Below are 13,708 nucleotides of genomic sequence, written 5' to 3'. Positions count from 1 at the left end.
TGGCCCGGGGGGTGGGGGCGGAGGGGGTGCTCCCTGCCTGGTGCATTGGTCTCTGAGCTGCACACAATGGCAGGGCACTTACCTCCCAGAGAGAGCCGTTAACCAATAGGGAGAGCAAATCACTTCAGGGTGAAGTGGATTAATCATTAAGGCCCCCCCCCCCATGGGATAGGGGCGCACTCCCCAAAGTGACCAGATCCATCTGTGGGGCCCTGCTGCTGCCCATCAGGAGAGTCGCTGCTGGGGCTCCAGGGGCGGGAGAGAACAGGAGGGCGTCTAGCTTGCCTCAGTCATGGACTCTCCAACAGCTCCCCCCAGCCTCCCCAGCTCAAAAACAGGCACCCCATTTACCCTGCTGTCCAGGCCCAAAAGCCCGGGACTTGTCAGCGTGTATCTATTCCTATGGTTTAGGTTTAGGCCTTGAACCACGTGGTGGTATTACCCACTCAGAACAATAGAAACTTCTTTTAAAAACTCACGAATGAGGTAAAGCATGTGTGCAACCCACGCACGCGTCCAGAGCATGACCACGGCCAAGGCAGCGATCCACACTACCGTCCTCAGGGGACGGTGGGATTGGGGCTTCCTACAACACCTTTCCACCAGGGCCTGCATGGCCTGGGGCAATCCGGCTCGTTCCCCCCACCCCTGTTCCCCCCACCCCCGACTCCCCTTCCCAGCCTTCCAGCCAGCCTGGCCTCCTAGCTGGGCCTCTGCAGGGCAGGGGCCACCATGGAGGGGAGCCCTCCCACCACCATGCCTCCACCTGCCTAGATGCTTGCATGGCTCATTCCCTCATCTCCTTCAGGTTCATCTCCCTTCCTCTGACGAGCCCCTACCCCACCACCCAGCCCAAACACACACACCCCCTCCCACGGCCAGTTTCAGCCCGCAGGATGGGCATAGTTGTCCATCACCTCCTAGCAGAGCCTTCTCTCTCGGTCACCAACTCTAGTATCCTGAGTGAATACTGGTAGGAGGGAGGTCCTGAGAGCCCCTACCTCGGCTCTGGTGGTTTCGGAGCCCAAACTCCGCAAGGACAAATGTGTGCCAACCCCCCTCCCCCCGCCCCCCACCTCCCAGGGCTGGCTTGGGCACCTCAAATACTCCCCCCAGGGAACCACAGCCTCCAAATAACATTAGCAGCGGGCCTTATAGGGCACTTACTGTGTGAGCTCGGAGCCTCTGGGCTCGCTGCCTGACACAGATGATCTCATTTAATCCTCAAATAGGCCCAGGAAGTGCGTCCAGTCCCCCCATCTCACACATGGTGAGAGGTGAGCCAAGCTGTCAGAGCTCACACAGCTGTCCCGGGGGCTCCTGACTGTCACCGAGACACACTCATCCCCCGTCACAGACAACAGGGTGAGCAGGCCCAGAAAGGAAAGGGCCCGGAAAAAACAAGAGCGCAGGTGCCTCCGTGGGGCCGGCCCAGAGATGGAAGCAAAATGGCAGACTGCAGAAAGAACACACGACTCGAGCTCCACACACGACATTTCTCTGAGGCAGTGCGAGGAACAAGGCTGACAACAGAACAAAGCCGAAACCCACTCTCTCAAGCCTCTTAAAGGTGTGTTTTATTTGTTTGCTTTTCTTTTTTCTTTTCTTTTCTTGTTCCACAATAATGGCACATTAAAAAAATTAAGAACTACAAAAAAGGACCATGTCTTTGAGTCCATGTTCACATTGTCCCGCGCCCCATGGCACAGGGACTGGCGGTCGCCCCAGCCCGGTCCAGGGATGGCCTCTTGGAAAGGCACTGAGTCAGCGCCCTGGGACTGGGCCCTTCCGGGAGCTGAGACGCTGTTCCTCTGGGCCCCACTAGAGGGCGGTCTCCTGCTTCTGAGGCCCCAGGGCTCTGGCAACCCCCTCCGTCTCTCTTCCAACCAGAGCCAGGAGCTGGAAATGTTAAGGAACTTACTTTGGTCCCCACAGGGGACTCTTTAGGGATAGAGCCCTCCCCCAACCAGCAGGAGATGACACCTCAGCCCGGTCACCCCCTGGGGGTCAGGGTGTCTCTCCCAGTCCTGTTTCCAGCCCAGCTGACACGCCGGGTGGGGCCCTGGTTCTCAGGCTTAACCCAGGCCCCTCCTCCATGCCCCATGGGCCACCCCAGCAGGCACAGGAGTGACAGATGCTTGGCCCCCTTAGCTGACACCCACCATGAGCAACAGGGCTCCCCAAACTCTGGGGCCCTGGCTCAGAAGGAAGGGCTACAGGAAAAATGGGAGGGGGGAGGGCAGAGGGGGTTCAGAGCCAAGGCTGCCAGGAAGGAGAGAAGCGACAGAGGCTAGCTGAGGGCCCAGGAGGATCCTCAGGCTCTGCAACGAGAAGGGGGTCCCGTGACATGGGGTCAGCAGGCCTGGGCAGGGGGGCCTGGGGAAAAAGGGGCAGAAAGAGGCTTCCGTCCTGCTTCTGGTCACCGTAGGGGCACAGGCCCAGGTGACAAGACCTTAGTCTCCCCCCAGAGGGAAACACCACGCTGCACTCAGCCAGGTCTCAGCCCAGCCCTCATGGGAGGGAGGGACCCCACCAGCCAGGCCCTGATCAGCCCCAGCTCCCAACAGTGGCTCCCAAAGTCACCCTCCATAGGCCACCTGGACTGGCAGCTGGTGGGGGGGCCTGGCTGACCCAGGGTCCGGCCTCCCCAATCCTCCTGTGCCCACCCTGCCCACCGCCCTTGGCTCTACTCCTGCTGCTCATTCATTTCCATGTCAGACACCAGAATGTTCTTCTCGGTGGCCTCGCCAGGGCCAGAGGCGCTGCGGCTGTAGCGGGCGCCCTCGAAGGTCCCACGCTCCGCACTCTGTCGCCGCCGGTAGAGGATCAAGGCCGCAGTCAGCAGGGCCAGGAGCAGCAGCACAGCCATCAGCACCACCACGAGGGCGGCCGGGTTCTCGGGGAGCGCTGCTATAGCAAGCCCAATACTCAGTGGACAGGCCACGCTCCCGCCCCCCCGAAGCTCCCCACCACCCCCTGCTGCCTGGCATTGGGGCCAAGGTGGGAGAGGGCTCACCCCAGCCCTGCCTGGGAACTTACCTGATGGTGAAAAGCTGCTCTCCTCAGCTGCAAGGAAGAGGGAGGGACCCATTAATCACTGAAGTCCTGACAGTAATAATGAACCAACAGAGAGCACTTCCTGAGTGCCAGCCGCCCCATGAGCTCACTTGATCTCGTAGGGGCTGCTATTATCCTCATCTGGCATCTGAAGAAACTGAGGCCATCGACTTTAAGGAACTTGCCCAAGGTCACAGAGTTGGTAAGTGGTTTGCCCGGGGCTTGAACCCTGCCCATGTGCCCTTAACCGCTACAAAATGACAGGTTTGCTGTCTCATTTGGAAATCTGTAGGAAGGGCCAGTCCCTTCTACAGACCCATTTATCCTGGGGGGAGGGTTCCGGCCCGGGCCTGTCTCTTCCGGCCCTCCCATATCCGCTGTGTCACTGGCAGGGTGGGACTCGAGCCCAGGGCCCAGGCCCAGCAGCGTCCGGCCGGTCGTGTGGGGAGCGGTAAGAGGCCAGTCCGCGGGCGCTCACCTCGGGGGAGCTTGCAGACGACGCCCATGGTAACGTTGGTGCAGGCACCCGGGCGCCAAAGGCCGCTGCTGCTCTGGATCCAGTAGCAGCTGTTGTGGCTCAGCATGCTGGGGCCCAGGCCAGGGGGCCCCCAGTTGGAGTAGTTCACAGCTGTGTTGTCCTGCCAGACCAGGATGCCTCCTGCGGGGAGGAAGACACTGAGGGCACCAGCGGGTGGAAGAGAGCAGGCTTGTTCTCGAACCAATGCTCATTCCCCCTCAATGAGCCCCGAGCCCCGTTGAGGCTCCCCCTACACCTGGAGAGGCATCCCCCTACAACTGGAGGCTTCCCCCGCTCCCTCCCGATGCCGCGCACAGGGTACCCACCTTTGGGGTTGAAGTTCATGCCCAGCCAGGCACCCCGACTCTGGCCCTCAGAGCTCTGCATGTGCTCCCAGACAAACACGTTCTCCATCTCATCCAGAATGGACAGGACCGCCCCACCCGCTGGACACAAGGGAGGCCCACGTCAGGACAGACAGAAGTCCCCCTGGGGTAGCAGACCCACCCACCCTCAGAGAGGCCCCAGCCCTCTTCTCCGGTGGCCCAAGTGGAGGACGGTGTGGAGTGTGCCTCTGTGTGTGGGTGCCCGGGGCCCCCAACATGTAGTGCCACGCGTGGGCTCTGTGTATTGGAAACTGACGGGGCGCTTCTGTGTAAGTGCCACCTGCGGGCCGAGCGCAGCAGGGGGACAGTGTTCCTGGAGCCTCTAAGTGCCCACGACAGGGGTCGCCACCTGAAATGGCCTGTGGGGGCTCTGGCCTGCACTGGCCCACCTCGCTGGCAGCGCTGCAGCGCCTCCTTGTGGCCCAGCAGCAGCTCCATGTGGAAGGAGTAGCAGTGCTCCCGGAAGGGAATCCACGCAGAGTCTGTCAGCCCTTGGGGACAGCTGCCATGGTAGCTTATTCTTCGGGGAGGAGGGGGCCCTGTGGGGGGTGCAGGATTGAGGAAGTGGCACGGAGTCCTCCCTGGGACAGCCTGCACCCTGCCCACCCCTCAGCCCCAGCCGCTGGCCGCTTACCGCCGCTCGCGCTGCAGACGGCCCCCTGCAACTTGGTGTCGCAGCTGGCAGTGCGCCAGGCGCCGTCTACATCCACGTAGGCGCAGCCCCCTGGCTGCTGGGGCTCCCCGTCCTGCCAGTTTGCGTAGCTCAGCGGCTCCTCCGAGACCCAGGAGTACCGTCGGGAGCCCTGGGCAGGAAGGGGCCGTCAGGGTGGGAGGAAGGAGGGAGGGGCCTGGCGGGGGTGGGGGTGGGTGGGGAGCAGAGGCAGGTAAGGTAAGGCAAGGAGTTGTGGGGGGGGGGTTGTTAATCAGGGAGTGGTCCCGGCCACTCGGGACGGATGAAGTTCAGGGGCCCACCTCCTCACTGGACAGCCCGATCCAGAGTGGGGTGCGCAGCCCTCGGGCAGCCTGTGTGAGGAAGGCCTGGGTGTAGGGGTCAGGCACATGCGCCAGGCTGGCGTTGCGGCTCTCACACAGCAGGAGGGCATCCTGCCAGCGAAGAGGCTTCTGCAGCAGCCGGAAGGTGCCGTTGAGGTAGGAGAGCTCAGTGCCCGGGGCAGGGGGCGACGCTGCTGGGGATGGGCTCAGGGAAGGGTCTACAGGGAAGGGGACAGGGCTCAGACTGGGCTCTGCCTCCCTCACCCCATTCCCAGGCCTGAAGCTGGGGGAGCATCAGACACCAGGAGAGAACAGGTCTCCACTGGGCCCAGGGCCTGGCACGGACAGACAGTATTAGCCAGTGTTCCTACTAACACTTTCTTGCTGGTCCACAGAGGAGCAAGCGGGAGCCTTGACCCCCTCCCACCCGGGAACCCCTGTAGAACAGGATGGAGCTGTGGGGGCCTCAGACACACAACTTCAGGTTCCCTGACACCTAGCATGCCTGATGTCTAGCTGCCCCTGGTCAGCCCTCCAGACCCCCGAACCTTCTTCCTGAGACCCCTCGGTCCTCACTGCCTTTCCCTCTGATTGGTACCCGGTCTTTCTGTGATCTGCTTCCCAAACAGCTATTGGACTCTGGGGGTGACCCCAAGGACCCCGAGTCAGGGATCATGTTTCGTCATTCCTCCCTGCATGGCCCACCGCATCGGGCCCAGTGCTGACCTTCCCAAGTTCACGGGTGACGTGTACCTGCGCCCTTCTGGCAGATGAAGCCGTGTGTCTCCTCCGCGCAGCTCCGATCATCCCAGCGGCCAGTGAGGTGAGCGGAGGGGCTGTGCAGGACCACCGCGCAGCTGGTCTGGGGGGAGGGAGCCGCTCAGGGGAGCGCCGGCAGCTCTGCCCTTGTGCCACTGCCCCCACAGGGCTGCCCTTGGAGGAAAGAGTCTGGAAGAGGGGGACCACCGTGCAGGTTTGGGGGGCGGGGAGCAGAGAGAGGGGCTTCCTCACCGGGATGTTGCCGCTGGGAGCAGGGCTGGGGCCAGAGGGCTCCCCAGGGGCCCAGTTGGTATACAGCAGAGGCTCCTGCTCCACCCACCGGAAGTCCCTCTGAGAGGCATGGAGGCCAATCCAAAGGTCAAAGGTCACATTGGGCAGGCTGGCTGTGATGAAAGCTACAGTCCCCCAGAAGAGAGAGTTATGAGCAACAGGACAGCCCCTTGCCCGCTCTGCTCTAGCCATGTATTTGGGGGGGGGATGGGAGGGGAGGGAGGGCCGTGTCAGAGGATACTGGGGACTTCCCATGGGCTGGCCCTACCTTGCTCTAAGGGGTTTGCAATGGTGACCAGCTGGGCCTCTTGCTGTTCACAGGAGAACTGTGCCTCTGACCACTTCACCCGGTCCTGGGGGTCCTGGCCCTGGATTCGGAAACACTGGGGCGGAGGGGGAGGTGTGATGTCCAGTTCTACCACCCTGGCCCGCAAACCCAGAAACTCATGCCGTGTGGCCCTCAGCGGCAGGCCCTGGGGAGGCTGCTGGCGCTGAGGACAATAAACAGAACCAGGACATCTGGGGCCCCCCGAGCAAGGCTCTGGTGCCCTCTCAGCCTGGCACAGCGCGTTCATGTCCGCCTGCCCATGCTCAGGGGGCCTGTCAGCCGCAGGAGTTCCTTGGGCCACCAAAGGCTCTACTACCTAGGACAACAGTACCTGGGCCATGCATGGGGACAAGGTCGGTCTGGATTTCAGCTAACCTTCCCATGGGTTGCCTGAACTCTCTTATTTTGTCCTGTGAACTTAACGTTCATCCGTAGGACACTCTTATCTTCACTTCTGAATGATCTTTGTTTGGCAGCAGCTGGGCGGGAAATCTCTCAAATGGAACAGGAAAGATTCCCCTCCTCAGTGTGATCGGGGCGGTTGGGAGGGTCGGAGGAGGAGAAGGAAGCTTCAGAGTCAAAAAGAGGGCCAGAGGACACAGGCAGGTCAGATTCCAGATCTGACTTAACCTTTCTGTAAAATGGGAACAAAAGTATCTGTCTTTTGGGGCCTCGGTAAGCGTCAAAGAGAACAGTGCCCACCGAGAGAGTTAAGTGCTGAACAAGGGGGCGCTCTTACTGTCGGGATGAGTTGGAGCATCAGCTTACTGATGCCAGAGTCAGATTTGGGGGAGGAAAACGGTAAACCCAGAAATAATGCAAGAGTTTGGGGGAGGTTTATCACCAAGCCCTTGCATTTCATTTTAGAGAAGTAGTTCAGAGATACTCCGAGGCCTCCCTTAAATAACTAAATTTAGTCATAAAATTAGAAGCAGCGAGGTCACGTCAGTATCAGCAATGGAAGAGAAGAATCAGCTCCGTCTGCCAACCCGTGGGGCCTCCCTACCCCATGCAAGTGTACTAGGTGGTATGTCCGGGGCCGGGGGCCCTGCCCTCCAGGAACTTAAAGCCAGGGGAGAGGCCAGCGATCACTTTGTCTCCCTACGCCCGGATGCTGCTGGGCTGTAACAAAGGGCAGAGAACTAAGAAAGCAGAATGTCTGGGGCCAGGCAGCGAAGGGGCAGACAGCCTCGCGTACTTCAAAGGCTTCTGGCAGGGGAGTAACTGGTATTCCTACCATGATGCTGACACATCAAGAAAGAGACCAAGTGCATAAATACCATATATTCTCTCCCGGTGGAAGAAGCTGCGAGAATAAATTTTTGGGAAAATGTAATGACATGAGAAAAGTGTTCAAAATAGAACACTGAAGGCGCCTAAGTGGCTCAGTGGGTTAAAGCCTCTGCCTTCAGCTCAGATCATGATCCCAGGGTCTTGGGATCGAGCCCCACATCGGGCTCTCTGCTCGGCGGGGAGCCTGCTTCCCCTCTCTCTCTGCCTGCCTCTCTGCCTACTTGTGATCTTTCTCTGTCAAATAAATAAATAAAATCTTAAAAAAAAAAATAGAACACTGAGAAAGTGGATACAAAATCCTGTGATGTAGCAGGATCTCATTTAGGTGAAAAAGGCAGGAAGCAGAGTAACAAATATTCATAGGGCTTATTTCTGGAAAGGATGAGTGAGTTGTATTTTCTTTATTTCTTTTTTTTCCCCAACTTGTAATAATACGTGTGTTACTTTTTTTAAGGTCGAAAAGGTATAATATGTGCTTAAATATTTTGAAGACAGTTAAGCGCTCCAGGACGCTAAGGGGCTGGCTACGCTCCAAGGCAGGACAAAGATTTACGGATTATAGGAGCTGGTGTTAACGAATCTAATCCTCACAATCCGGCTAAGTGGTTTTATCGCAGAGAAAGCACGGATGGGAGCTCAGACTCGTGATGCCAGCATGAACGAGAAAATAGTGTGCCTCTCTTCCTGGGACAAGCTCTTGTCGCCACCGGGTAAAAACAATGACAATCTAATCAGGTCTGATCAATCAGCCCAGGAGTGCCAAAGTAACTACATAGGAGAGAAGCCCGCTAGAAGGAACAGTCTGCAGACATGTTTAGAAACGTGTCCCTTCTGATTACTGTTACTGCCCACAACTGTCCCATCTGCACGCTCTAAACCCTTGGGAAAAGAATTTCCTAAATGTTGTTTAAAAAAAAAAATCCTTCAAAGACTTGCTCTTAAACCATCTTAATCAGGTCTTCTGATTAGTTTATGAGGCAGATTAGTTTAAAATACAGCAATGTACTGGCCAATTTTTACACAAAAACCTTTGTTTCATTGGTAGAAGGACTGAAAAACAAAGAAGGATGGACGGACTTTTCCATTTTTATGTATTTGCCTTTATGAGGCAACTTTTTCATCTACAATAACCACTAAACCCATGTTTTAAAGTAATTCGGACCTCAAATGAGACCTGTGAAGTCCCAAATCACGAAGTGTCAGATCAAAATTTTATAAAAAGAATGAAATCTATGCAGTCACCTTGCTCTTACTAAAATTATTTAAAGGTGAGTAATTATTATAATTGATCATTTTTTAGTACTTTTCTCATACCACTAATAAAAATTTTTTTAAACTTAAAAATACTCGTTTTTCAGGGGCGTCTGGGTGTCTCAGTTGGTTAAGCATCTGCCTTCAGCTCAGGTCATGATCCCCGGGGTCCTGGGTATAGGCAAGAAGCCATGACTTGGATGTTGCCAAAGAGCCAGGCCTCCTGAAGCTCCGCCTTCCCACTTTCACATCCTGTCCCCTGATACTACTGGGTGGCCCCTCCCCACCTCCTACCTTGTTGAGGAACTGGTTCCAGCCGGAGGGGCAGCCCCCTAGGGCCGTGGGTGGTAGGTCCGGGGGCTGGGGCTCTCCTGTGCTGTTACTGCGTTTACAGATGTAGGGCAAGGCAGTCAGGCACCTCTGGTCCCCCCAGTCCTCTGCAGAAAGAGGAGGGCAGTCACTCTAGCACAGGGCAGAGCCAGCAGCACCCTGGCCTCATGCCCAGTGAAGAGGACATGGGGGTCGGATGCCCGTGTCCAGCTCTGAACTCCGGTCCTCTGTGGCTGCTGAATCATGGGGCCAGGTCCCCACTCTGGGTCTAGCCCCTCTTGGGTTGTGGGAACAAAGAGAATGAGAAGAGACTTATAGGCCTCCCCAGGCTCACCACAATGACCCCAACATCAACCCTCTCCCCAGCTTCTGCACCCTCTCTGCCCCGCCCCCACCCTCACCTCGGCTGGCGGTCATGTACACACACTTCTTATCCTTGCCGATGGGCCGAGGTTTACCCGGTGCCCAGGAGATGAAGTTTATAATGGAACCATCGGTCCACCTGTAAGGACGCAGAACACAGATGAATCGCCCCAGTCCCAACCTCCGTGGCATAGAGCAATGAAGGCCACCAAGATGGGGGGGCAGGGAAGGGCCCGAGCCCAGGGGCTCAGTAGCTACAGGCTAAGCGTGAGGCCACTGAGCTCTGGGCCATTGGGGACCCAAAGACCTGGTGCGTCCAGGTAAGCCCCAGCCCTCCCTGGAAACTCGTTCACTAACTAGAGAAGCCCAAGAAGCCCAGAGCAAAGATCCAAAGGCAACAGTGCCCTCAGATAGTCTTGTACTCCTAGTCTTTCCAGTCTCGAGCTCCCTCATGCATGGTAGGTGGCTACTGCATACAGAGAGGCCCCTCTAGAGGACACCATCTGTTCTTCCCCATATCCTGAGGGGGACTTATCCATGAGTGGCCCCAGCATAATAGCAGCTGCCTTATTTGGTGCCCAGTTATGTGCTCGATGCTGTGCCAAGGACTTCGCACACCTTATTTCTAATCCTACCAGGCAGGCCTCCTTATGCTCATTTTTAGATAAGAAAATCCAGGCCTACAAAGGTTAAGTCATTTGATCAAGGCCAAATCCATGTCTGTCTCTGTGGGCGGCCTCCCCAGTTCCCATCTGGGGTCCCGGCTGGCCATCTAGGCACGCACCCCCCACCCCACATCCAGGCACATGCCCCCTCCCACAGCTGCTGACCCTGGAAGGCTCCTACCTGAAACGCCCATCACTCTCTGCAGTGTGCAGGCCAATCCACCAGTGCTGCTCTTGGCCTGGGGACAACTGGGGAAACCCATCAGGCAGATAAGGGTTGGCAGGGCCTCTCCTCCCTGGGCCTGCCCTCCCACTGCCCGAGGGCCCAGGCTCACCCAGGGTGCTCACCTTCTGCAGGTTGTGCCCCAGGAAATCCAGCTCAGCCTGGCTGTGCACAGAGACCAGCTCGGCCTGGAACCACGTGCAGATGCGCTGCGCCTGAGCCCACGTGGAGTGGTGCTCGAAGAACTTGTACTCAGCCTCCTGGAAACGCAGCCACTCCCGCCGGCCTGCAGGGACAGTGGGAGTGCGGGAGCAGAGGCCAGGCTGGGGCTGCCCGATCGAGCCCTGCGGACAGGGTGGGACAAGGCCCAGGCAGGTCCAAGGGCAGGCAGCAGGCGGGTTACGAACCCCTAAGCCCCGCTGCCCGACACCACTCCAGGCCCAAGCTTGCCCCTGCCTGGAGTCGGAGGCCCACAGAACTCCAGGCGCCCCGATTCCCCTTCTCTCAGCTCAAACCCCTAACTCCTTTCGTTCCATCCCTGGCAGGCCCGTCCCTGGAGGTGACACCCCTCACCCTCTTCGGACCCCCGCGGAGAGTGTGTGGCCTGGGGGCCTTACCTTGTGGGCTGATGTCTGGCTCCCGCACATCTGTGCCTATGGGGACAACAGGGACACAGACGCTGCAGGGAAAGAAGGCCCTCCCCCGGATTCCCGGCCACGCCGCCCTTGGCCCCCTTCCGGGTTCCCAGCACCATCCCACCCAACCTCGAGGGATCTTGCAGATCCAGTCCAGCTGCGTCTCGCACTGCATGGCCACCCACTGCAGGGAGGCCAGGTCGAGCACTGCACAGCCCCTGATGTCGTCGTCGTCGTGCCGGCTCCGGTCGAAATTGTGGTAAGAGAACTGGAGGTCGGAGTAGGAGAAGGTTGTCAAGTTCTCGGCGTCCCCAGAACAGACGTACAGATGGCTGAGCCAGAGCTGGGAACCCCCAACCCTGGGGACACCCCGCCCCCCTATTCTTTCCGCCAAAGGCCCTAATTTTATTTTATTTAAAGATTTTATTTATTTATTTGACAGAGATCACAAGTAGGCAGAGAGGCAGGCAGAGAGAGAGAGGGAGGAAGCAGGCTCCCTGCAGAGCAGAGAGCCCGCTGTGGGGGCTCGATCCCAGAACTCTGGGATCATGACCCAAGCATAAGGTAGAGGCTTTAACCCACTGAGCCACCCAGGCGCCCTAATTTTAAACCTCGCCCACGGCCAGACTCTGTCCCGCCCTCAAAGACCACGCCCACCCAACTAGCTCCCTCCGGGGCCCCGCCCACCTGCTGACCCGCCCCCTCCAGGCCCGCTCACCCCCAAGCCGTCGCTCCAGCGCCAGCTCTGCCCGGCTCCAGGGTCTCGACGGTTCAGGCCGATCCAGAACCAGTTCTGCTCGTGGATCTCGGGCTCTGATTCGCTTCAGCACGGTCCGGGGGTGGAGACAGAAGAGATGGGGATGAGAGGAGCAGGAGCCCCTTGCAGGTGACCTGGGCTGTCCCGAAGGCCTGGGGCCTCTCTCCATCTGGGCTTCACACTCGCTGGCAATACGCTGTTGGGGCCACCTTTAGAAAGTTCTCTCCCCAGGGAGGACTGACCTAGCTGGACCAGGTGCCCGGCTCACTGGGGGTGGGTGGCCTGGCTCCCTTCCCTGGCTTCCCTTTGGGTGGGGTTTGCCCTGCCAGCAAGACTCTGTAGGCTTTCACTTCGGGGAGTTTAGCAAGTGGTGGACATGGGGCAGAGACCTGGGGCTCTGGAATCAGATAAAAGCAGATTCCAGCGCCGAATGGCCCAGGGGCCAATAACCTAACCTCTGTAGCAGCCCACATGGGTCCTTGATAATGTCCACTTTGTAGGGTTGAAGAAGAGACCCAGTGAGGATTCAGTGTTTAGTGCAGTACCTGAGACATGGTGAGAGGCCCTCAGTGAGAGTTACAATGACTAGTCCAATAAGGTAATCTGGATGTTTGCTGGAAAGACATGTCCCTGGGAATTAAGGTGTCTTTTGGGAAGCCTGGATCCATTCAGATTTTTTCCAGCACTAAGGGAGTATAGGTGCTGTGTGTCATAGGAGACCCACAGGACAGACATGGGGTCCTTAGGGACCCCTAGGGGCAAATGCTCACTTTTGTAACTTTTCTCTTCCTGTCTCTCAGGAAAGGCTGTTGTTTGAGGACAGTGGGCTCTTATGGGATGGTGTTGGGGGGAGGGGGTGGGGTGTGCTTGGCTTGGATTAGATTTTGCCATGGAGAAGGAGGAGTGAGGAGGGCAGTTACTTTTGTAGAAGTCCGTGAGTCGAAGGGGGACGCTGCTGTTTTCCTGATGATATTTTCCTGACACTGGGGAGCAACCAGGGAGACTGGGGCTCCCTGAGGGAGGGCAGGATGGTCCTGGCATTTGCTGCAGATACACAGGTCATTCTGAGCCCTCAGACAGGCCTCCCTGGGGGTGCGTTCACCTCGCCCCCCCCACCCTGTGCCCATACAGGTGCATGCAGGCCACTGTCCCAGGCTCAGTACCCAAAGATCTTGTTGAGCATGTTGGCCACAAAGTGTTCCTCCTCATAGCTGGCCAGGCTCAGCAGCTGGGCCCCCAACTCTCGGCAGGCCCCCTGGGCCTGCAGCCAGGTCTTCTTGTCTTGCAGCCTTTCTGAGCTGAACACCTACAGGAACAAAGTCCAGCTGTCTAAGTTGTCCCTACTGGTCCACCTGCCCTCCCAAGACAGCAGTAGGGAGGGGGGGCTGGGGCCTCACGGAATGGGGGTACAGGCTAGCTACGACAATCCTGCTCATCAGAGAACGAGCCCAGGTGAGGGGAGCCAGTACAGCCGGGTTCTAGAGAACACCCCCTGCCCAGACCCCCGAACCAGCCCAAGACCTGGGCTCTCATCCCAGGGGAGCCACAGTTTGCTGTAGGCAAGTCCCTTCCCCTCCCTGGACTCAGTTTCCTCATGTCATAAAAGACCCTGGACTATGTTAGTGTCTCCCAAACACTGCAGAGTTCAAAAATCAGAGGACCGGGCCCTTCCTCAGCCTAGTGAGTCCCAGTCCCCGTAATGATAGCCTGGAATTTATTTTTCTCAAGCTGCCCAGGTGATTTTGAAAAGCAGCCAGCCCAGCCCCAGTGTTTGGGAACATCTGAAACCGATTATCTCTATGTTTTGTTTTTCTTTTTTTCAATTCTTTCCTTTCATCCAGCACCAATGATGTACCAGAT

At 57.9% G+C, this 13,708-nt stretch overlaps 1 protein-coding gene across 2 annotated transcripts in view; it reads right to left on the bottom strand.

Annotated features, from left to right (window-relative positions):
* Window positions 1-1,559: 1,559 nt before the first annotated feature.
* The window catches only part of MRC2 (mannose receptor C-type 2), a 56,092-nt gene continuing 43,943 nt past the window's right edge, over window positions 1,560-13,708 (bottom strand). The window contains exons 13-30 of one of the 2 annotated variants that reach the window (XM_082706550.1): window positions 13,012-13,154; window positions 11,810-11,912; window positions 11,221-11,359; window positions 11,074-11,109; window positions 10,582-10,742; window positions 10,415-10,482; window positions 9,607-9,707; window positions 9,170-9,312; window positions 6,272-6,386; window positions 5,965-6,128; window positions 5,707-5,815; window positions 4,933-5,171; window positions 4,595-4,763; window positions 4,350-4,499; window positions 3,901-4,020; window positions 3,536-3,715; window positions 3,040-3,066; window positions 1,560-2,910 (exon numbers count right to left, since the gene is read on the bottom strand). In XM_082706550.1, the coding sequence (XP_082562676.1) occupies window positions 2,687-2,910; window positions 3,040-3,066; window positions 3,536-3,715; window positions 3,901-4,020; window positions 4,350-4,499; window positions 4,595-4,763; window positions 4,933-5,171; window positions 5,707-5,815; window positions 5,965-6,128; window positions 6,272-6,386; window positions 9,170-9,312; window positions 9,607-9,707; window positions 10,415-10,482; window positions 10,582-10,742; window positions 11,074-11,109; window positions 11,221-11,359; window positions 11,810-11,912; window positions 13,012-13,154 (2,391 nt within the window). In that variant the 3' untranslated portion in view covers window positions 1,560-2,686. The remainder of the gene's footprint in view (window positions 2,911-3,039; window positions 3,067-3,535; window positions 3,716-3,900; window positions 4,021-4,349; window positions 4,500-4,594; window positions 4,764-4,932; window positions 5,172-5,706; window positions 5,816-5,964; window positions 6,129-6,271; window positions 6,387-9,169; window positions 9,313-9,606; window positions 9,708-10,414; window positions 10,483-10,581; window positions 10,743-11,073; window positions 11,110-11,220; window positions 11,360-11,809; window positions 11,913-13,011; window positions 13,155-13,708) is intronic. The other variant, XM_082706551.1, reaches the window with a different exon arrangement.

Source organism: Mustela nivalis (genome assembly GCF_964662115.1).
Source record: "Mustela nivalis genome assembly, chromosome: 17".
Taxonomy (NCBI): Eukaryota; Metazoa; Chordata; class Mammalia; order Carnivora; family Mustelidae; genus Mustela; species Mustela nivalis.
Note: the sequence above shows the minus strand (reverse complement) of the source record. Positions and strands in the feature narration are given on the sequence as shown.